The 25292-nt window shown below is 37.8% G+C and overlaps 1 protein-coding gene across 7 annotated transcripts; it reads left to right on the forward strand.

Moving 5' to 3' along the window:
* The first annotated feature begins 2544 nt into the window (after window positions 1-2544).
* On the forward strand, window positions 2545-24796 carry LOC111872950. 7 transcript variants are annotated; one of them, XM_023867260.2, is made up of 11 exons: window positions 2545-2863; window positions 3719-3846; window positions 5524-5952; window positions 9521-9640; window positions 11252-11359; window positions 13236-13362; window positions 15869-16063; window positions 18217-18339; window positions 19085-19243; window positions 22331-22426; window positions 23908-24796. In XM_023867260.2, the coding sequence occupies exons 3-11, from the start codon at window positions 5650-5652 to the stop codon at window positions 24081-24083; spliced, it is 1407 nt and encodes a 468-aa protein (XP_023723028.1). In that variant the 5' UTR covers window positions 2545-2863; window positions 3719-3846; window positions 5524-5649; the 3' UTR covers window positions 24084-24796. The 7 variants fall into 7 exon arrangements, with proteins under 7 accessions (XP_023723028.1, XP_023723031.1, XP_023723030.1 ...); XM_023867263.2 differs by having other exon boundaries at window positions 5599-5952; XM_023867262.2 differs by having other exon boundaries at window positions 2545-2859.
* The last annotated feature ends 496 nt before the right edge of the window (window positions 24797-25292 follow it).

A 25292-nucleotide genomic window follows, 5' to 3' on the forward strand; every position in this document is an offset into this window, starting at 1 on the left:
GACTTTTTCATACCCAGTTGTAGGCATAGTAAATGGAAATAATGGTACCAAGGAAGACAAAAATAAAATTTTTGACAGAATATTTATTTTATTTTTTGCGAGTACAATAATTTCTATATTGAGCATCAGAAAATAATATTTGGCAAAAGTAAGTGCTATTAACAAAAACTGGACAGAAGAGCGGTCCCGTCAGAGTTGGTTCACGGGCCGCATTTTATTCTAATTCGTGAAGATGTTATTTAAGAATATAAGGTAAAAGTATAGGTTAAGTTGTCCCTGTTCATAAATAATTTAACACTACTCCATGAAGGCGTATGGGGGAGTGGATGTATAGATCCACATTTTCTTGACCGCGTAATTAATTAGAGGTGAGTGGGCAGCTTCGCGCTCCAACCGCTTTACCCGCGGGTAAATAGCTCCCGGTACTCATTGGATAGGTGGTTGGATGACCCCAGAGCCGGTCTGGACGACGTGGAAAAGAGAAAATTTTGGACCCTACCGGGACATGTCGATCACCATAGCGACGGTAAATGCATGCTCATCTTTAAGTAAAACGAAATAATTTGCATTGTGGGATCTGATATACTCGTATATTATTTATTACGTAGTAATGAAGCAGATCAATGGAAGGCTAAACGTGATAAAGGGGAGAGGTAGATAGATAGAGAAAGAGAGAGAGAGAGGAAGCCTGCGAAATATCGTACATTTTTCTCTTATCCACATATCGGATAAAATCCAAACAAAATTCTTCTATGAGATCCTTGGTTTGAATTTTTGCTTGGATATCAACTATCATGACTGGGATTCTTCGTGGTTTTCTTTAGTTCTTCCAGACAAAATACCGAAATGATGCCTGAAATTTAGCCACGACTGCTTCCTTTCACATCAACTCAAGCGGTTAGTTGCTGGCTTCCCACCGCGGCGGCCTGGGTTCGATCCCAGGTCTGGTCAAGTGGGATTTGTGGTGGACAAAGTGGCGCTGGGGCAGGTTTTCTCCGAGTACTTCGGTCTCCCCTGCCAATCTTCATCCCACGAATTGCTCCACAATCACCCTCACCTAACATCTAGGGCTGGTACCATAGAGCAGAAGTGGCCGCGGTACAATGGACTTAGTCCCACCCCACTAGCAATAAAAAAATTATCGTTTAACATAACGAAAACTTGGTATCTGCCTATCAGAAAACATTAGACGTATGGTGTCATAACCCGGAAGACTGCGATATGAAATTCTAGGGCCACTCACTGGAAGATTTTCTGTAGTCTACTACAGAATTAGATTCTTGGAAAATACACATGTTTCCTTTTTGACAGCACGTTTATCTTGCAGCAGTTCGATACTCTTTTTTGCCTCTTATTTAAATTTAAAATGGAAACCACAATAATTTACTCCCTTCTTTGGAACTGTAAAACTGTCAATCTTAGTAAGCTGTTACTAACTTACATTTTAGGAAAGTTAAATTATTGAAAGCAGCCCCTTTACATCGTGATTCTAAATTGATTCTGGGGTCCATGCAGCTTCCTATAGGCCTACCGCATGCAAGGACCCTTTCCCCTGGGACGGGAACGTAAAGCTGCCAGCTTATCGAAACCAGCTATTGTCAAGTACAGGAGGATATTCTGCTTATATGTTTCTTCCTTGCTTGGATCATTTCTCTCTAGTATTTCTTTCCACTTCCAATTCGTCATTCGGAGATAATAATCTTACAGTGTGCAATTCGACCTTCAAAAAATCCAGAAGTTGATTAAGCTTCGAACTAAATATAACGGAATAACAAACTCACCTATCTAAAACATTAGATGACCAGAGGTTAGCAGAAAATTACCTGCCTAGTTACTACGAGAAAGAAATTATGGGCCCTGGTTTTATGGTTATTAGTTTAATCCACACACAAGAGCTCGAAAATGTGAAACAGGACAGTTTTATTTTTAGTCTGAAAGAAGTCAATTTCATGGAGAAGGGTCATTGATAAATTCATTGTCACTCAGCTAGTCAAGAAATTTCCTGCATTTAGTGTAACTCAGAAATTGTTTTCTCGGTATTCCTCCGCTGTACCTTATCCCGAGTCAAATGAATTCAGTTCAGACCTCCACACCCTATTCAAGATCCAGTTTCATTATCCTCACAGTTGGGTCCACCTATCGCAAGTAATGTATTCAGTTTAGGGTTTCCGACTGTTTTTATCTTTTCTATGTGTTCTGCATTATCGCCTATCATCTTCTTAGGTTTGTTCACAAAAATAATATTTTAAGAATGCAAATTTTGAAACTTTCCAAAATGAAATTTTCGTTGTTTTATTAATTTTCTTATTTTTCTAAAACTTCCTGACTGCTTATCCACTAGACCAAGAAACCAAGTTTTATACGCACGCAAACAACGTTATTTTAATTGAAACGAGCGTCGGATCAAGCTATGGTCGCAAAACTTCGGTCATCTGAAGCGGTAAATTTCAGCATTGATGAAGTCCAAAGGTAAATCTCTTGGATAAATCTACTGTTGGCTATAGGTATGGCAACCTTGGAGTGTTGTCATTTGTTTTAGTTTCGTGTGTTTCTTCGCCATCTTGCGGAAAGTGACAAGTGTGTGAGATTGTGTGTAGCGGGAATATTGTTATAAAGCATTCAGCATGATTTTTAATGCATTCCATTAACGCACCAAATATGTCAGTAAAACCAGGATTACTCATTAGTATTTCATTATAAATCACTTTTAATACTTCGTTGTGGAATGGCTGTAATATTTAACATCAACAGAACCGTGGGTGCATATTGTTCGGCTAATGTTCTTGTCGATATATTGAATTGTATTCTGTCAAGTATCATGCAATTTTAAACAGTGTTATTGAGTGATGCAACAAGGACGTAGGTAAACTAGGGTGTTTATTTTTTTAATTCCGGCTATAAGTCATGAAAGTACGTTTAGTAAAACTAACGACATTATCTCTTCCCTAACGAATGCACAAAGTAGTTAATTTTCATATTATGACTTGGTCTGCTGTAAAATCAGACCTGAGATGTGATTATCCTGGAACCAAGCATTGTTCGAATAGATTTTTATTGTATGTGACCAGATTTTAGAAAGTCTGTACTGTAAGTTTCATTGCAGTAGCAATAACCACATAAGGTGAAAACAAAGGGGATTTCTTGGGGTCTTGGCCTGATTATTGGAACATGTTTTTGCGAAGAGATGGCCAAATGGTTATGTTTCTTAGTACTAAAACAATTGCACTCAGTACAGAATCATAAAAGAAGTGATGAATCATATTGCAAAGAAAGAACATACTCATATTTTGATGTGACTTATTATTTCAATAGTGGACATAGCTAACTCCATGAAACTGAGTCCTTCATGGGAAGCCTCCAGTTGCTGAGCCATTCAGTAATTTCCCACACATTTTATGGAACCATAAGGTTTGATACTGTGTTCACCAGAGGTTACCATTTGTCCCTATCCTAAGCAGTTTTTTCCACCTCAGTGCTGTAAAAATACCAAAAGGTCAACTCTTACATTGTAAATTTAGCTATTAAGAAATATGTTTGCTGGAAAACGAGTGATTTGACTAAATAATGATTATGTGACCTGAAAACTAATCTTTCAATATTTTTTGTATTGTACAATGTTTATACGTGGAATTTCACTTGCTTGAAGTTCTGTGTGCTAGAATTCAAAATCCAAACTTAAGTGTTAACAGGAAATTGATGTCTGATTTTTTTTCTCTAGGTGAAATGTGGGGAAATGCTACATCATTTATTTGCAGTTTTGATGTTTGTGAAAGGAAAGTGGATATGTCTGTCATTTCCGTGAGCTCTGTGGATCAAGTATTAATGAGATCTGCTGCCTTCACTCAGGTTTACATTCTTTTCCCTATTTCTGTAATCTGTGTATGGTCAGAAGGAGGACCTGAAATCCAATTAGAAGTGCCCATATGGTTTGGGTGCTCAGTGCTGTTCCTAGTCTAAATTCTGGCCCAGCTTGCCCCCCCCACAATACTCAGTGAAAACAGCTGAATATTCATAAAATTTCATTGCAATTAACATGAAAGTCCCAGATGATGTCGGTGGGGTGAATTGTAAAATGTGCACTTGTAGATCTGTGCTGTCGCAGGTGGCTGCCTGGTTTATCTGTGTGATCGCGCCAGTCCTATGGGTCCGTCACCTCTTTTCAGGGTTGGTTTTGATGTTCCTAGTAAGCTTTGGTTTCATTTCAATTTGTTTGCTTACTGTAAAGGATTTGAACTGTAGTCTGCATTTTTACTGAAATCTTTTGACAGACTAGTAGTAAATTTGCTTCAAATAACTTTGTATTTTGAATATTTGTCTGATTGTTCTTAGCCCCATGACCAAACCCCAACCCAGAAGTTTAGGGGCTACACTTCATATGGCCCCTACCCTTTGAACTGTCTGGCATGTGTGGTCATACCAAGAGCTTACGCCCCTGCCAGCCTAGCTCTCTGGGTCGTATGGGTGCTCAAACCTCCTTTTCTTGAGAAGGCTACAGTCCTTGAGGAGGATTTGTTTAACTACATATGTAAAGAAATTATTTTATAGCAATCATATTTAGTAAATCTTATAAGAAGATGAAATTATTGATATACTCTTGCATAACTCCCATTTATTGAAAACTTCAATTCAGTATAGAAAAAGTTAGTCCCCCAGTAATCCATTGAATAAGGATTTCACTTTATAACAGAATGTTAAGTTGTAAGGTCGTAAGGTTGAACACCTGTTGTTGTACTCAGTGCTGTAACTCCCTCACCCAGTTTTTGGAATTTGCCATGATCTACTGCCCTTTGCAGGTGAAACACAGTTTGAGAATCCTGTGCAACTGGGTCCCTGGTTTGAACAAACTCTGGGAAGTTAGGATGCCCTTGATACTACATTTTGAACAATAAAGTACATCAGATTCATTATTGTTTAAGGATTATTTAAATATCTTTGAACTAGGGAACCATTTCACAATTTGAAGGAATTGTTTAGAACTGTTTAAGTATGTAATGTTAGTTTGACACATGTGCGAGCTATGGAACAGTTTGTCATGCACCATTTTCTTATTACTGTATTCATTGCTTCAAGCGGACAGTTACCTTTCCTAACTATCTAGCCGACTAACATAAGTAGCAATACTCCAGTACAATCTCAAGGTATAACAATGTGAAAGCCAGAGCACATCTTTGGATGTGATTCTGAACTAGTTTCCTCCATCTCTCACTGTTTTCTAAAGATTAATTTTGTTATCCAAGAAGTTTCCCCACTAAAATTCTGCATGCAGTTCTTATCTTACCCATCCTAGTCACTTATCCAACCCATCGAAACCTTGATTTTACTGTCTTAATTTTTTGTGTTCTTGGAGTAAAATAATTTATTTATTGAAACTGTTAATACTCACTGTACTTCTTTATATTGTAATGTGTTTCTTTAAGCTATTTCAGAGCATTTTTTATTTATATGTTGTAGTATGGGAGAAAACAGTGTGGACAGCTGATGTACGTGTTATTAAAACGTTTGTATCTTTACATTGCTATATAGATATCAGTTAGTGGTATCATCAGTTCAAGATTCTCTGCATGAAGATTTTGTTCTGAACTTCATGTCTTGTCTCAGCTGCCTTGTAACTGCAGTTATCAGGAGAGGATCTGTTAATAATATAAAAAAATGAACAACAACAAGCCAGAAGTGGTTCAGATCGTGGAAACGATATTACCAACCAATGAAGATGAATCAGATACCTGTGTTGAAGAAAATGTTATTACTCCAAAGTGCAGAGAAGCTATCATATTTCAGACACTTGATGAGAATGGTTTCATTCATACACAGCATGGTTCTCTTGTTATGGCATCAGTTCCGCAGATAAAACCAGAGATCTCTGACAAATGTTACCCTACATATGGTGTCGCAGTGGATGCAAGAAACCAGTACTCTTCAACTACTATTGTTGGAGCAGGAGATGTTACTGAGGTATGTTGTTTTTTTATTTATGCTTTGCCAGGGATAAGGCCACTTGCACTTGTTCTGACACTCAAAACAGGTTGTATCATATTTTCTTTGGTCTTCCACTTTCTTTTCTGTGACTGGGCATACAATAAAATGATACCATGGGAAGTGCTGTTTCTCCCATCCTCATCAAGTGATTTCTTAATGTCCTAATGTCTTTTTACAATATTGTTTTTGTTCTCAATTTCTCCCAAATTCTGTCATGTATAAAGGGTCACTTTGTGAGGTACCCACAAGTGGTCCAAGGAGTTTCATTTATTGAACTTGCAGTCTTTCATGTCTGGTACATTATTTAAATGAAATAGCGGCTCTGGTCTAGAAAACTGAAATTAACGGCCGTGGGGATTCATTGCGCTGACCATGTGACACCCTCTATCTGCAAAAGTTAGCTCTAAACTTCGCCGATAAGCAGCGGTCGCTCGGTCGGTATGGTTCGCTTGCGGACCGAAATCATGAAGTTGTTCCCCCCCCCCATACATGACTATAGTGCATCCAAAATTAAGAGTAATTGACATGACCTTACTGGATTTTAGATTGGAGGTTCTCATGACACCAAGTATCAAAATTATGATTTTCTGGAATGTGATGTCATATGGTTAGGTAGGTACCAATATTTTGGGAGAATATGTTTTCTTTATCTTCAGAATAGAAGAATAAGCTACATGGGTAAAACTGGTGCAGATACAAGGAAGGGAGGAACTAGACTGGGTTTGTGACCAAATGAGTGGGAACTAGTGGCTGTGTAGAAGGCTCTTGTGTGTATGTAGATGACAAGGAGAGAAAATGAAGCTTTGGAGGAAGGAAGGTGGAAAAAGAGGAAAATAAAGTAAGAAAATTATAAACAATGACATAAAGGAATATATGCAAGGAGAAGAAGAAGGGGAGAGAAATATTTAACAACAGGCTATGACTGGATGGCAGAATTATGGTGGGGAAAATTTAGACACCGGAGGAAGAGTTGTGTTTAAAAACAAAAGGGGATTTTTTTGTATCCATTGGCAACCACAATTTTCAGGATCAACATTTTTCTGTCGATTCCCCTTCCTCCAACTCTGCTCTTCCATACTTATCTTTGAGTCTCTTTCTCATATTTATTTTATTTATATTTCTGTTTTTATTTTATATTTCCTTTTTAACCACCTTCCTTTCTCCTACATTTCTTAAACTTTTTGCCCTGTGACTGTGCCATTTGATCACAGTCCTTTGCATGTCCACTTATTCCTACTCAATTTTTCCTCCATTTATTTTATCTTGTATCACTTTCTTTTAATTTTATTTGTTTCTATTTTTATTATTTCATTTTCCTCTTCCTCCCATGCTTTTTCATTTTTATCATCATAATCATCATTCATACAAAACATTTGTTAAAATTCGTGTCCTGCTGAAGTTCATTAATATAAATATTTGCTGGATACAATCCTGTCAGTGCTGTGTAGTTTTATATCATATGATGTAGACTCATACTCAAGAATAAATCTTTTACACACACACAAGCGGCCTCCGTAGTCTAGAGGTAACGTTCCCACCTCATGACTCATGGTACGCAGGTTCAAATACCTGGTGGAGATCGTCGAATTTTTAAGGGCAGAAAAATTCAGGGAACAAGTCCTCCGGGAGGGACTTTAAGCTGTGTGTCCCGTGTCGTAACTTTACGGCATGTAAAAGAACCTCATATCCCCAAAGGGGATCACTGAGCCAAATTCCAGGACGTTTCCCACCCAACAATAGTCTCTAAGGCCTCTGATAGATGGAGGAAGCATTATAGACACCGCTAAGCAAGTAGCTGAACTCGCTTGNAGTCCTGATGAGGTGGATTTCTTCAAGTTACCTATTCCTTCCAGCCGCAATATGGCCTTGGGGTCGACTCAGGCTCTAATAGAAATGAGTATCAGTTTACAGTCTGTTTTTCTGGCACTGTTTCTTGATGAATGATACATTTATCATAAAAAATGCAGTCAACATTGTTTTCACCCCTGGTTTTTGCATTCTTACTTTCTGCTCTTCTTTGAAGCTTTTATACCATTCAAACACACTTGTTCTTGATGAACATTCGTCACTGTATGCACTTTTCAACATTTAAAGCGTTTCAGTAGCTGTTTTCTTTAATTTTACACAAAACATACCCACTGTTCTGTTACATTTTGCAACCTTCGACATGATGGAAAAACTAACTTCACCAAAACAATTATAATCATATGCATCAACCAAACAAATCGAAACTTGCATATAATATAAATAAATGTTCTCTTTATAGTCACGTTCATCCCCAATGGATGGAATTAGTAATATTACTGTAGCATAGTTGGTTGAGGCACTATGCTACAAGCCGGAAGGTCGCGGGTTCAAATCCCAATGAGGTCACTGGATTTCTTCAATTGACCTAATCCTCCCGGCTGCACTATGGCCCTGGGGTCGGCTCAGCCTCTAACAGAAATGAGTACCAGTAATTAATTAATAATTTTCCTGGGGAGTAAAGTGCGGCCGGCGCGTAAGGCTGACAACCTTACTGCCATCTTTGAGCCAATAGACAATGTGGGACCCCCAGTGTCTCACGATCCTATGGGCCTTCATGGCCTGTTACAGGGATAGCTTTACCTTACTTTACTTTACTGTAAGAGCATCAATTTGGGAATTTAATTGTCATATTGTGTATATTGTAAAAGGAAAAAAGTCCCTGTACTTAACTAATTAAGAACTACACCATGAAGGTGTATGGGGGAGTGGATGTATAGATATATTTTTTCTTGATCTCAGCACTAGTTGGAAGTGAGTGGTCAGTTTCATGCCCCAGCTGCTTAACTCCAGGGAAAGAGCCCATGTTACTCATTGGATAGGAGGTTGGGTGGACCCCAGAGTAAATTTCCTCTTAAAATTTTGTGTCCCCTTGAAGGTGGTCATCTTAGGACTGAAACATGCTGGGGAAGTAATAGTATTTGATCAGTAAAATGGAAATAAAATAGATATACTTGGATGTTTATTTAACATATTATTTTATTATACAAAGTATATCAGTAAAATTAAAATTAAATTAAATTTAAGTGGATTTTTGAGAAGTCGGTTGTGAAGATATAGACTGTCATGATGTTGCTCAGGATAGGTATCATCAGAATTAAACTTTGGTTCCATTACACTGGAATTTCACGGTAAAGTGAATATTATTTGGTTAAGGAGTCCAGTTTATCATGTACTTGTTTGGTTCTTTCTGCTGCAAAATCCGTGACATCAGCTCACCCTAATCTTGGATTAGCCCCAGATTCAATTTGCTTGTAATGTCAGCTACACTGATTTTTCTGGTACTTTGTAACATTGAGAGACCAGGAAAGTCATAAAATGGTTGTCAGGATTGTTAGTAGGTAAACCAAGATCCTAACACGGTACCACCTGAACACAAACATAGTGTTATCATTATACCAGCCTGCTTGTGGCACCACACATTTGCCTTTGAATGCATGGATTTCATTCTTCCACCCAGAATATGAACTGTGTTCATATTTATCTTCCAGTCAAATTTTTGGTATATCTTCATTTTTAGCAAAATGATGAAATGGAAGTGACAACAATACATGTTCTTGGCCTGGATGAAGCCAGTGGTGACATGAAATTGGCATATGACAACACCCTCCAGGTGCCAATGTCAATGGAAACACTAGAGGTATACAGCTTTTGTTTCTGATAAATTAATTTTTAAATTAGTTTCCTTTAGTTTTGTTCATCTCTTATTGTCACAATATAGAACATTCTATATATTAAATCTGTCAATAATGCAACAGTCATTAATATTCACCATTTAATACTAACACAACATGTTTCAGCCACAGACGGCCATCATCAGTGGTTTCAAATGCGTCAAAACTTTACACTGCTTTGATGTGGGCTAAAATTGCACGTTGCAGTCATGTGGATTCCAACATGCAATTTTAGCACGTATCAAAGCAGTGTAACAGTTTTGACACATTTGAAATATGTGAGGATGGCTGTCTGTGGCCAAAACATATTGTGTTAGTGTTAAATGGTGAATATTAATGATCTGCATTATTGATGGACTTAATACATAGACGTTTAATTAAAGATGTGCAACAGGATGCTGAAATACAGAATCATAGAACATTCTTAAGTTTACAAGGAAGGAGATGTGTGGCCTTCAGGTATGGAGGGCAGTCATTGGCAAATAATGAGGTGGCCCACAAGCTTGGAGTCTGGGACATAACCTGATCATAAAAGCTAATGTTTTACATATTTTACCATGAAGACATAGGTTGTGAAAGGTTTTGGTATGATGCAAACAGTAGAAAAGCGATATTCTTAGAGAAATAGGGTGTCAAGCTGTGGACTGGTTTGAACTCTCTTTGTATTTGGTCCAGTGATGGGCTTTTGTGAACATTCCAGTTTCATAAAATGGAGAATTTCTTGGTCATTTCTTCGAATATTATTTGCTTAAGGAAGACCTTATACAATGGAATTATTTAAGTTTGATATTTATTTAAGAGTAAGCAAATGGAATTATCTTAATTGTAAGATAAGGTCTCTCCTGAATTTGGTCATGTCATGTATGTGACAGTATACATTATGATGTTAAGAATGTTGAACTTCTGGCTTGTGTTACCAAGATATTTAGGCCGTATCTGTACTGAAGTGATGTGGTTTCACTGAAACTTCAGCAAAATATAGCACAAGAGTTGACCACAGATAACTCCTCTTATTTGTTATGGGACCTGTCTCAATAGAATTACTGAGATATGCCCCAAGTGCAACCTGCATACATCTGATCACACATGACTTTGCGTGGCAGTATTCAACAGCTGCCAAGACCATGAATGACAAAATGGAGGCTGGTTCTGCAAGTAATTTGAAGACAGTGGAAACTGTGGAGAGGCATCCTTTATATAACTGTGAAATTTTGAAACTATAAAACACTCTTCATGCATTTAGTTAATCTGATTGAAATTCTTCACATGCTATGGAAGTTGATTCAAATAACCTGACAGCTGACAGTATTCTCTGTATATGGATGGTTCCACCACTTCGTGTTAATTTTTTCTGCTCTCAAGAGAAAGGCAGGAGCATCATTGTTATCCTTGCATCTTGCATGTGACTGACTGAAAAGAAATCACACTTGTAATCAGAAATTTAGTTGCCTAGTTGTTGAGAAAATTGTTTCAAAATCAAATCAAAATGACATCACTCTCTTGGACTGACTGTCTAAGTATTATATGAGTGTATTCAGAACACAGTATGAAGCAATGTTTGGACCTTACTGTTTCAGGTGCCTGTAGAAACTATGATGACTGAGAATGATGAGATACAGTCAATACACATTGGAGATTATGCAACAGTTGTCAGTCCAGTAGACAGTGCAGTCCATGAAAATCAGGTAAATGTTCTTCATGTAAATATTCAAGTAATTATTGTTATCTTGCTGCACTTGTTTCTTTTACGGCAGGAAGTCAGGTTCCTGCTTCTGTAGTTTATACACTAGCCTTTTAAAAGTGCAGGGATGCAGATAAGATCTAAAAGTTTGTGACGATGGTACATTAGTACAAATATAATGTTTTTGGACACTATCCATCATCTTGTCTTTATCTAAGAACCGTCCTGTTTATTTTTTAAAGAGACTGGATTCTGTATCTGTCTTCAGGTAAAACCTACTCAGTTGGGCCCAATCAATAGAACTAGTCCCAATCTCCGGACACCTATGCCAGCTTCAAGAAGTGGTACAGGGATGTGCTTTCTGGCCCTGCGCCAAATTTAAAAAATGTAGTTATTTTATTTCATGGTGTGCATTAGTATTGTATCATGTCAAACACTGTCACCTTATTTAGTTAAATGGCAATAAGGAAAAGAAAGATATAAAAAGAGAAAATTAGGACAGTTAAGGGAGTGGAGTTGTCAGCAAAAATCAGTTTGCTCTGTCACTACCAGGCCTGTCGCAGGACAAATGCTGAAAATTTTAATAAAATCTGTTAGATTGCATGTTATATCATTGCAGTGGGTACTACTGTAAAGTGGACTGCTGGTGCAAGTAGCAGGGCTCCAAGCTACTGGTATGGAAATGTTTTAAATTCAGAACTTGTATAGGAGTGAATTAGAAATGATAGGATGATATATGGATAGGGTGCTGGAAGGTCTGCAGAAAGATTCCTGTTTTTATGATTACATTGTATCATCAGTTCTCACTTGGGGGGGGGGGATAATTTTTTATTGGTACAAATGGCAAAATTAATTCAGAGGGGAGAGGTCATGTCTGTCTGCTCATCTGCCTACATGTTTCATCTCCAAAAGGTGACACATTTTGATTAAATTTTATATTGTGGGCAGGGGGTTTAGATTTGCAGTTTCCAGGTCAGTTTGTGATTCATGTGGTCAAATATAATACCTGCTTTGCATGGTGCTGAAATCTAACTTCAATTTCCTAAGAAAATGGCTCATTGTACATAAAAATTCAATATAAAATGATGTATAAAAATCATTGTGTTCAACAAACTTTTGTTTGAATCAATTTTTGGTTTATTGAACATTTTGCAGAATACAAGTAAAAGTGCATTCTCAGCATCTTATGTGAACAGCTTTGTAACAGTAAATTTATATCTCCACAATAGATTTAGGTAGAACAAGGCCATTGATGTACATTGGGAAAAGTGTGCTTTGTAATTTGTGCTCTTCATCAGATATTGTTCAGATGATAGTATGGAGGAGGATGAAATGGGTGAGGCATGTATCACACATGGGACAGATGAGAAAAGCTTACAAAATCTGCGTCAGTCTAATGGAAAGAGATTACTTGGAAAACCTAGGTATGAGAGGAGAGTACTAAAATGTATCTTGCAAGAAGAGGGTGAAAGGGTGGAGATCAGTGGTTCTCAATCTTTGTCAGACCGCATCCCTGTAAATTCTTTTTTCTATAAGATGAGGGACCAGTATAATTGATGGCATGGCTGGCGGTTGAGAAACACTGGTGTAGATGAGATTCATCCAGTTCAGGAAAGGGTTTAGTGGCAGGCTCTTTTGTATGCAATAATGAACTTTTGGGTTCCATAAAATGTGGGAAATTTCTTGACTAGCTGAACAACTATAGGCTTCTCAAGAAAGACTGTTTCATAAGTTAGTACTCTAAATTATAGTATACATTTATTCTCCTGTTTCTGTGCTTCTGCAGTTAATATTATGTTGCTTTAAAATTGTTGACATGTCATGCTTAAGTCTGACAGACTAAGGCTGAAGTAGCATTTTATGTTGGCTTCCTGTTCTAGTCTATGGTGATTTCCTCAGCATACTCTCAACCGAACTGCTTTGTTACCGTCCAGGAAAATGAAGTTTTGTCTCTCCCCTCTGGTTGGAACAAGTCTCAGTTACCAACTGTTACTAGAGTGGTAAAAGGTAAAGTAGAGCTGTCTCTGTGTTTAACTAATTAAGCATTATGCCATGAAGATGTATGGTGGAGTGGATTTATGTTTTCTTGACCTCGGCACTATTTGATGGTGAGTTGTCAGCTTCACCCCCTGACCACATTAACCCCAGGGGAAGTGTCCCCAGTATCCATTGGATAGGAGGCTGGGTGGGCTCCAGATCCAGTATGAACTCTGAGAAGAAGAGAAAATTCATTACTCTATTGGGACTCAAAGACTGATCCCTCGGCCATCCAGCCCGTAGCCAGGCTGAGGTAAAATCGAGAGATCCAGTTGGTAAATTTATATGTATGAATTTTACAGATATCGTTACTGTTGCATCTTTCATATATTCAGTTCATTAAGAAACCATCTGATAAGAGATGCAGATTTAATTAGTAAATGATTTATTCGACCCTGTGTGTTTTGGCTCTTCAGCCATTCTTAGAGGTGTCCACTAAGTTTCAAGAAGAATGAAAAGTTCTGCAGTTCATTGTGTGTTATGTTACTGATTTTGAAAAAATTAATCACAGTTTAACAGTTTATGGCTAAAGTACTAAAATACAATAAATTATAATTCAAGTGCAATTATCAGAGCAGGCAACTTATTCTCCGCTATGTCCATCATGTAGTTGTTGGTAGTCTGAAGTGTATTGAAAGGCCTCACATTGTATGATTCTGTATTTCAGCATCCCGTTGCAATTGTTCAACTTAATGTCCATTATTTATCGTCCGTCACTATTGCAGCACTCTTCCATTCACCACTCAGTTCTTAGTTTAACATTATACACCTTGACACTGCATGTATCGGCCCCAAATGACCATCTTCAGGTGTCTTGATAACCAGATAAAATCCTTTAAAGTTTCTATTATACCCGTGTTATTTTGGTGCATATTATTTCACCTCACACGGGGTGTCATCCATTTTCATAAATGTATGTCTGTCCAGGGTGTTTTGTCTCAGCAGCTTGCCCCTCACGTTCATAGCCTACTTTTCAGTTATGACTGCCGTATGACCCTGGTTTGCATGTTTCCTCCACAGCATGTGGTGTTGTCTTTAAAGAGTGTGTTGTAAAGACAACACCACACAATGTAGTGTCAAGGTGTATAATGTTAAACTAAATATTGAGTAGCGAATGGAAGAGTGTTGCAATATTGACGGACGATAAATAATGGACGTTAAGTTCCACATTGTATGTTTCGTCTAGTGTGTGTATCCTTCTGTTGTATACTGCAGTAGTATAAGTGTGACCTGTTATATCTTCATAAATTATTATATTCTGATACTGTAGGCTTGAATTGCTAAACTTATTTAATCCCATTAAAATTAATAATAATATAACAGATGATGAAGTATCACATGTTTAATCCTTTTTCTGATTTGGTGAGTGTCCCTGAGGATGGCTGAGTAACTGAAGCAATAGCAAGGAATTAATTATTTATTGACTAAATTAGCATATTGTATCAGATGGTTTCTTATTGAACTAAATATATGAATATTAGTTTTTAAAATATTGTAAAATTATGTTGAAGCATAAGTCCTTAGCATGTCTGTACAGCAGCACTCTTGCATATTCAACAAAGACTGGCTAGCTATCAGTTCTGTATTAGTTTTTTATCAGCAGTGGTGCATCTCTGTCAAAGATTTTACCAGGAATAATGGAGAACAGCTTAGACAAAAAAATTCATTGAAGGGAATAAGCAATTTGTAACAAAGAAACAGACATTATTCGCAGTGTAGTGGTTTACTGTGCTAGGTATTTACACAAACAGTGTTATCTAACAGAAGATAAAGGTTATATTTTGTGGTGTGGAAGAGATTAACTATATCGTGATAGGGAGGGGCTTGCTGTGTTTTAGGTATGTGTTTTGAATGAAGTTAGGAATCTGGAGACATGGGTTAGAGCGCAGTAGTCATTGTTACTGAACATTAAGTACTTCTATTAAATTGTAAGATTTGAGGCTTTCACAGCGGTGACTATGAAGAAAGCAGTCTTCTGGGATTTGGCACCGTGTATATGTGGTGTTAACCGACGTTTCAGAGGAACGTATCGCCTCCATATAACGCGTCTTGGTGGCGAGAATGGAGCTTCAGAATACCTCCATCCTCGCCACCAAGACGAGCCATATGCACAGCACCACTAAGGAAACCATGGCAATNCTCAGCTTACGGTTTAGAGCCCAGCCCTTAACCTTGCTTTTCTCTCCCGTACACAAAACCACGCTTGCCCCAGCTCCCTTCCCCTACCCCTCCCTCACCACTGCTTTCACTTGTATACTTGCCCTTCCCCCCTTCCCTCTCTGCTCACACATAGCTGTGTTATTTCCAGTCTGCTTTTACCGTTCTCACGGTCTTGTCGCTTGCAGATTTCTTATACTTTTTCTTCTACCCTGAAGATGGAGGCGATACGTTCCTCCGAAACGTCGGTTAACACCACATATACACGGTGCCAAATCCCAGAAGACTGCTTTCTTCTATTAAATTGTTTGTTCTGTAGGTTCAAGAGGTTACATACGATTTGGGCGTAGTCGTATGATTGCAGACAAGCACACCAGTATTCCTGTGGCAGAGTTCAAGGCACAGCTCAGTGATACTTCTGACATCATCGGTAGGATGGATCTTGCTCCTGCTACTAAGAAAATGATGAACTACCTGAACACAAAGGGTTTTGTGAAACTGTTCTCATCTCCAGGTAACACTTTTAATTAAGCTGGTAAAATTTTTCACACTGACATATGTTTCAGGTAAAGTCCCCCCCCCACATTTTGAATGCAGCAAATTTTTGACTGATACCATTGATCCTAACAGCACAGTAGTGGAAAGGTATAGCATGCTGGAGTAAACATATTCTCCGGACGGATTTTCTAGTTTTCTCTCCCCCTCCATTTCGTTATTGCAAAGCCAGTCATGCTGTACAGTCAGAGATTTATTTATTTGTACATTGTTAAATGTTCATCAAACCAAAAAATGTTTCAAATAGAATTTGTAGATATCATTGAGGTATACTTTTTGTCCTAGTGTCGATTAGTTACATTTTCACATGCAACACTATGTCTTATAAAATTTATTAACTTTAGAAGTTCATCACTACATGTTTCAACCAATGTGGTGATCCTTAGGTCATTTACCTCTTTTTTTGGAATCTTAGTAAAATTCAGTTTTATTCCAACATAAAGTATGGGTTGCATTTTGCATTGGGCTGCTGTGAACCAGAATTTAATTTCCTTTGCAACTGTCAGTGTAGACTCCCAGTCCTGATTTTATTTAAGTCTGTTCTGCAGTTTTGAAGGTGAAACATATTGTTGTGTGTAGGATAGTACGCATGACAAAAATGGTGGGTTCTAGTTTGGGTGACTGGATTTATTAGCTTTTCGGTTACACACTCACTTAATTACACTTAAATACAGGTAATACAGTGCTATCACTGATCTGCACACTTTCCAGTTCACCGTTGCCCACGCATGTCTTCACTAGTCATCCCCTGGCAATGGATCTCAACACAGAAACTGCAAATAGTCTCACTAGATTACACACTTCCAATCCCACTGCACTATAGTGCACATAAAGTCTTCACAGGCAGACCTCCTATACTCTCCTGTACTCCTGGTTTCAATTTGCTCTTCCAGATTATGACTGACTCCAGCTTATTTCTGCAGCTTTTGAATTCTGCTCACTTTTGTAGGTGTGAGACGGGCAATGCATCACAGTAAACACATGTCATGTGATTGCTACCCACTGCTGTTGTGTGATATCACAGCGCATGCGTTGTATAGCAATGGTCCATCCGCGAACGTAGAAAACATTCTTTCTGTACTGTTGGCTTGCATATATGTTGCAGGCGTAGTCTAGCAACAGTCGATGTTTACAGATTCACTGCCTAGCATTGGGTCTGTACGCCACAATATGTTCCTTTTATGCATTCTGTGTGAAGGGTATTAAAAGTGCTCACTCTTAGTACAGTTCAGTTTAATGTTCATACCTAATTACTGTACATTTTCCATTGGCAGTGTTGGCTTTAGTTCTGTTTTATGTCAGTGCTTGAGATTCTTGCTAGTGTTTGTCAGTCCCCTGGATGGGATACTAGGCTTTTGGAAAGCATGTCTAGTGGTGGGATGCCACCTTTTAGTTTCTGGGCAGGCTAAAGCTACCTATTACTTTTATTGAAAAATTAATTCATTTATTGTTTTACCAATACATTCCTCTATTAATAAATATAGGAATTCATCTCATTTTCTTTGAGAATGGATATATGCCTTGTTTTGCATTTGGTTTTGTGACCAGAGTAAAACAAAGCAAGGAAAGAAGAACCTTTTAAGAAGTTTCAGGAACAAAGAGACTTAAAGAGTTGACATTATTATGTAAACAGAATACAAGAATTCAATTCAAAAAAGTAAACTGAAATTTCCTCCACTCTCTTATAAAGAACATATAACTGTGTTATGGAACAGTGTAAGTCTCTAAGCTTATGGTCTTTTACTAAGTGTCCAGTAAACTAGTTCTGTCCATTTCATATCTTAACTTATTTCTCTGAGAACCATTTTAACATTATACTTCCATATGTACCCCTGTCTATCCCATACTTTTCCAATTTTGTATGCATTCCTAGTCTTTGTGTGCTGCATGTCCCACTCTTCACATTATGTACTTAATCACTGTAACAGTATTATGAGCATAATAACTATTCTGAATTTCTGTTATGGGGTTCTGTTATATAGTTTTCCCAGTTCCCCTGATACGTCATTTTTCATAGGCCCGGATGTTTTCCTAAGCACTTGTTATTTTACTCCATACTTTAGCAAAAAATGCAGCCTTAGTTCTCGTGATTACTAATTATGGGATCAACAGGTAAGAAGATGAATTGTTCGGAACACATACATCTATATACAAGGCACCTGACCCTGAGGCAGGCCCCCGTAGAAGAGATTTATGATGATATGGTGTTGCTTCCACTGGGTTATCAGCGTGAGGGTGAGTTGATAATGCACATGGCTCTATAGCACTTTGTGATAGACTCTCACAGTATAATGGTTAGCATTCTTACTTCATAATTGGCCGCGCCATAGCTCAAGTGGTTAGTCACTGGCTTCCCACCGCGGCGGCCCGGGTTCAATCCCGGGTCTGGTCAAGTGTGACTTGTGGTGGACAAAGTGGCGCTGGGGCAGGTTTTCTCCGAGTACTTCGGTTTTTCCTACCAATCTTCATTCCACAAATTCCACAATCACCCTCACCTATCACCTGGGGCTGGTACAATAGGCCAGAAGTGGCTGCAGTACAAGGGACTTAGTCCCACCCCACTAGCAATAAAATAAATAATACTTCATAATTGGAAGGTCTGTAATTTGAATGTGGAGACCTTGTGTCCTGACTTTTTCTGTAGTTTTCCCCAGTTGCTGTAGATATGTGCCGTGGCCATTTTGTTATTCTTTACAGTCAACATTCTTCTCAGTTACCCAGTGCTATATAACTTACATATTTTATAAAGCATCAGAAAGTAAATATAGGAGCATGTTATGTTTTGTTGTATTCACAGTTATCCTTTGTTCTGTCAGCCCCAAGTAAAGCTTAATATTTGAACTTCTGTTCAGAAAATTAGATTTCCATACCATTTACATGATAGTGTAGTTGTCTTTAGAACTTTTAGAAGAATTTGAATAATTTTTTCTAGCTTTAGAAAATAATGTGCAGTGTTTTGTGTTTGTATTTCTGCTTTCAGTGGATCCGACAAAAATCAAGCGTATCACACGCCGTAGAAGATATCCAGAAGCTGAAGAATATCAACGTAGGTTGATCCAGGAACAAATGCAGCAGACATTTGACAATTTAGTTGCTGAGAGCCAAAAGAACATGGAGGCCGTCTTTTTGGAGAATTCTGGTAACTGAGTGCATTGATGGTTTAAAGCACAAATATTACTCGTATTCAGTGTTAAATATTCAGTTTTCAGTAAAATTGAATCATTAGTGTTCTGATATGATATACAGTAATTTGTAATCCCTTCTTCTGTCAAGGTTATTCCTGGACAATTTTCGTGCATATATAAGATAACACATTTAACAAACAAGGGCATGCAGTACCACAGAATTGATAAAAAATAGACAAAGTATTTCTTCCCTAAACCACTTGTATGTCAACTGATTTTCTCATAAGTCACAGTTGCAGCAACACTAATAGCAGAGCACACTGTTAAGTATAATTATGATCCATTTAAATTCATTTCACATTTGTAGTCTTGCCTGAATGTAACACCTAGTTAAAGATTCATTGTAAGTATATAATTATAGTAAAACAACAAAACATTACATGTCTAGTAAAGAAACAATACAAATAATTTAAAATTTCTAAAGTGGCTGTAACCCAACTAGCTGGCCATATTATTGAACCCTTTTAGCATAGAATGGTGGATTTAACACCATCACAGGTTATGGGTGACTTTTCAGGACACATAGTTGATGTGGCTCAAATATTGCACTGACAGTTCAGTAAAATCTGTATTAAAACAGAGATTTGGATCCATAAAAAACTGAACCATGTAATTTTGCCCAACCTTAACATGAACTGAACCTTTGAAATGTATATCTGAACCTTGAACTTGAAGCAATAATTTCTTAATACATGTTCACGGTTACTTTTACCAGTTTGCTGTAGACCTAGTTTTGTAATTTAATGTAATACAAAATGTGCTTAATTCAGTATTTTGGACATAACAGTTTCCAATTGCTTTTCTGCCCTGTTTCATCCGCAGGCATTAGAAGAACACTTTAAGCAATGTAAAGTAAAGTGCACTCCCTTTCTGGTATGTCTGCACATTGTTGTCATATGTGTTGCTGGTGATAACTGATTTGCCAAGGGAAAATGTTTGTCTTCTTTTGATAAGACTTTGTGAGTGATGTGTTGAATGGAATATTAAGTTTGCGAATATAACCTTAAACTTTCATGTTGTTGCCATGTTCATAATTACTGACTTATAAATACTGATATTTGTCCAATTTGTAGGAATGTTCATGATCTGTCTTTGAACAAAATTTCATATTTCTAACCTCAGAAGTCCAGTAGTTAATGTAAAATTGAAAGTTAAAGGAAAATGTTTGCGCAACCATCCTGTCATTTTCTAACATTCTGTAGAGGAAAGAAAATCACAAAACCAATATTTTTCAAAGCTCTGTTTCCATACATCACATCAGGATCCTATGTCAGTTGGTGCTAATGTCTTATCGATTTATTCCTAGTTCATATAGCAGAAATTTCCGTCGCTCTGATTAAATTCTATTGAATGAGATAGTATGACAGTCAATAATGAATTGTGAACGATTTGAAAGGAAGTGACTGTGGATAAATTTGAGGTACTGTACTAGGATTTTTCTGGAGGGATTGAGGAAAAACGTGAAAACCTCAGTAAGTATATCTTTGACCTTCCAAATATGAAGCAGAAGTGCTACACACTGGACAGTGATATACAGTGGTGCTAGTGTGTGGCCCACATTCCAAGTTCGATTGTCCACCATGCTGTTATTACTGATTGTAAGAAACTGTAATGTATTAGGTTGGAATGAATGACCTTCAAAATTGTATGAAAGTTGGTTAATTTATTTAAGTGTTGAAAGTGAAGAGCACACACAAAACATTGTTGAGTGCACAATTTCCCCCCACGTCATGGGAAAAAGTAGGCCAAAGGTGTGGGAAGCTTATTTGAGATTTCTGTATTGGATTCGACATCCTAATTTTTGCCTGTGTCAGAATTGTCTTGTGTTCATTTCATTCATTGAATTGTCTTTAACCCTTCAGCGTGGTTTGCCGTACACGGTACGCTGGCATTTAAATGGTCCTACCTGCGGTTTGCCATACACTGTATGCCAAGCCGTAAGCCTAATTTCGAAGGCCCATAAATATGGAACGAAACATGCCAGCATGATGACGATTGCACTAGGCTGTTGTGAAAAGAATACCATAATATTCAAGATCCTGCAGCACTGCCAGTCAGTCTAAATAGAGCGCGTGACCTCACAGTTACAATCGCCAAGTGACTATGATATCAACATACCACAAAGATGATATGCGTGTGGTTGTAAATAAAGCAAACAAACAAGAAACAATCCCATGGTTGTTTGTGATTACAACAGAAACATGGAAGGAGTGGATCTGAAGGATCAAATGCTACAGCCATACTTGCTTGAACGAAAGAAGAGTACTAAGTGGTATCAGAAGTTATTCAAGAAGCTACTCAATGTAGCAATACATAACGCAATGGTCATATATCGGTGTCTCCCGAATAACAAAAACATGGACACACTAAAGTTCAGACGTTCACTGGCACAAGGCCTCGTGGAAAAACACGGTTCTGGTGTTCTTCGTCCTGTATACGGCCGTCCGTCAGTTGAGCCGCCGCGTAAAAGACTCACAGAACGACATTTCCTGGAGCGTATTCCAGCCAAAGGAAAAAGGCAAAGCCTAAAAAAAAAGATGTGTGGTGTGCACAAAACATGGCAAAAGGAAAGAATCTGTTTACTGGTGTAGTGAATGTGAGGCAGGGTTGTGTTTAGATGGATGTTTCAAGAAATACTATACAAAACTCAAATTCTAATCCACTTGCTTCCACCACTTAGATACAGGGTGCTCATATTATAAGGTAAGATTATAAAACCATCTTTTAAGATGATTTCAGTGAAAAATTCATAATTATATCTCATATAGTTCAAAAGTTATGATACATAATATAATTTAGAGCAAAATTTAAATGGGCAATATAAAATACTACCGCAGGAGGCCCCACAACAGTGATATTTAAATGCCCGCGCTGAAGGGTTAATATGCTCAGGTTGGGTACGTATGTATACTTAAAAAAATATAATCTGGTTCCTGTTCTCCAAAATAGGCCATGGCCTTCTTTTCCATTCTTGTTTGGCTTGGGCCTAAAACTACAGCTGTATATAATGAAATGAAGTAATGAATGTAGTTGTTTTGTAGGCTCACTGAGAGAGGAAGATCAGGGCAACTTGCAGGTCCTTGTTCAAGCTGTGGAGAATGATACACTGGAGCATGAAGGAAGAGGCAGTCATTCAGGTAGTGTACTGAAGAATGTGCTTCCTTTTCAAATTAAATATGTAATTATGAAGTCAGACATTGATGATCAAAAATAATTTTGCTAATCTGGAACATGGGAATTCCATTTGTGTAAAATTGAGCTGGTAATGTTCAAAGTTAATTGGTCTTCTATAGTTCTTGTTATACTGTTTATGGCAGGAGTGAACTGAATGTTTCATGTTCTTAGTTTAAACTTTTACTGTTGGGTTAACCAGCTGTGAGATGGGATTACGTATGTTCATTGATAATCCAGCAGTTACATCTTGCTGGGAAAAAATGCACCTTGAACAATGAATATCTATTCTGAATTGTTCTGACAGTTGTGTATTGTAGATAGTATTACTAGCTTTCCAGACTCATTTTATAGGTGGCACTAGCAGTAGGTGATTTAAGTACATGCAGTTTTTATTTTTTTTTTATTTTTTTGTGGGACATAATTTTATATCTTCAGAAGAGCTGGCATAATTTTTGTTTTGTATTTTATTATCTCACTGTGACAATACCTGAACTGGGTGAATGTATAGTCTTGTTTTATTAACTATGTAATGGGTGGGATTACCTATTTCTAATGGGCCCAACTGAATATGTAGCCCTCACTTGAGGAAGGGAGCAGATCCAGTTCTTGAAACATTGTGTTCTGTTTTAGAATATCAGTTGATGGACAAAGGCCAGAAAGCTAGTAATACTTAAAGACAATATCAATTCTCACTCTCTCAATATGATTTTGAATTCAGTCTTTGATGTGAACATCCCTTTACAAAATGCAGATGTGGCAATACTTGATAATGATTGTACAGGGTATATGTATTTTGGAGACACGTTTAATTTTGTGTGGGCTACTGGCCGTTGTAACAAGTATTTATTTTTTTCCTAAATCTCTCCAGGTGAATGCTTAGACAGTGCATTCATATAGACAACAGTGACCTTCATATTGTTATGTTCTGGTTTATGGCACCATGTAGACAAGGAAGTGGGTATCAGCTTTCTGAGCAACATGCTGGCTCTGTCTTTAGGGTTGATATCCACTTTTCAGACTATCCTGTCTGATAACCCAGAAGACCATAATGTGAACGTACTGCCATGAAAACCTCAAATCTCATGTACAGAATCATCTTCTATAGCCATATTTTCTATTCATGATCATCTTCCAATTTTATTTGATACTTGAGAACTGAGAGGTTGAAACTTTGTCATGAAGTAAGTAATCAGTTATTGAACATTAATGCTATACTGTGGCTGTCTAGGGCATAGTTGCTCGCATGTAGGCCTTGTGTATTGTTTAGTAGTTACCAGACACATGGGATAGGCTGTTGGCAGGAATTATTTTTTGTGCAAGAAAACCATTGATGAAAATGGAGGTATACAGAAAATCATAGAATGTTAATGCTATTACATATGCTGCTGCTTTTGTGTGTATGCAGTTATGTTCAATATGATAATGCTGAATTCTGATTATGCAGGGACTGAACCTATGTCATTAGATCAGGAAGACTCCCGCATAGAGGAACACCATGAAAACCCATCAGGTGATAGTCTGTCATCAGGAGACTGGCTTGGAACTGTCCAGCAGTTCATCATCATTGTTCCTAGTGACCCACTTGTAGACACAATCACTGAGACTGTGATAACATCATGAATCACCATTTGTGGTGCAAGGTTGTTCTTATGTCTGGTGAGGTGAAGGCTTATGCCATATTGCATGAAACAGTCTGACAGTATGTGGTACCTATGCGTAGGCACACTGTAACAGAAACGCAGTGGACCCAGCTGCTTAGAGGTAGATCTGAAACAGACTGTAGAGCAGTGTTTCTCACACTTGAGATATTGCAGATTGGTATGTATATTTAAATGGTGCTGTAGGTCAGTACTTTGTATTTATTAATGAATTGACCTTTATTGCATCACAAAATAGCAAACTTTAAAACAAAATAATGATACAGTATCAAAATATTATTTTAAAGTTACTTTGCACTTTCAGTTTTTCTGATTTTGAGAGAGAGGGAGAGGTGTGATGATGGAGGACAGCTCTACTACTACTTGTTCCTTCCTGTTTTACTTCCCCCTTTGTGACTGTTGCTTGGGATCATGCCAGTTGATGATGTAATACAAATAAATAATTGTGTACAGTTGTAATAGAAGTCAGTATGTATTAATGAAACAGAGTACAAATAATGAGGTTGTAACATACACAATAAGCCTTTATAACAGTGGCCACTGATCTTGGTGGGGTTCTAACTTGTTTGTAGAGTTTACAGATAATAAGGCCAAGGCCAACCATCTTTGAAGCGGTTGTACCACTCCTTCATCCGTGAGTTGCTCATGGCATCATCCCCGAAAGCCTGTTGAATCTTGCGAATGGTTTCCACTTGGGTATCGCCAAGCTTTTGGCAAAATTTAATACAATATCGCTGCTCATGTTGTTCTGTCATTTTACACCTTACTGAAATCCGACGAGCGCTCACTACATGTCCTGACTCATAGCTGACTGCCAGCGACTGACGCTTTCTGCAGGTGGGAAAAAATTCACGACTGCGCATGAATGTCCCCTCCACATCTCCACCAAAGGGAGCCTCCTGCGCTTCATTGGTTTACACGGGAAAAAAAGTTTCGATACTTTTTGAACACACCACGTATTGTTCCAGTCCCAGAACCAAGTTACTGAATTAAAGCTGAGGCCATAAATGACTCGTTGCACTCTGATGCTCTCCCAGGTCTGACTGGAAGGTAGAGGGGGGAGGCAGGAAGGACAACTGCCGGGTAAAGAGGAGTGAGGGAAAACTACATGGCACGTTGGAAAGTGCAGTACAAGCTGCTTTGCAAAATCTAATATGTTGAGCTCAAGATG

This window comes from Cryptotermes secundus, unplaced genomic scaffold, assembly GCF_002891405.2.
Source record: "Cryptotermes secundus unplaced genomic scaffold, Csec_1.0 scaffold407, whole genome shotgun sequence".
Taxonomy (NCBI): Eukaryota; Metazoa; Arthropoda; class Insecta; order Blattodea; family Kalotermitidae; genus Cryptotermes; species Cryptotermes secundus.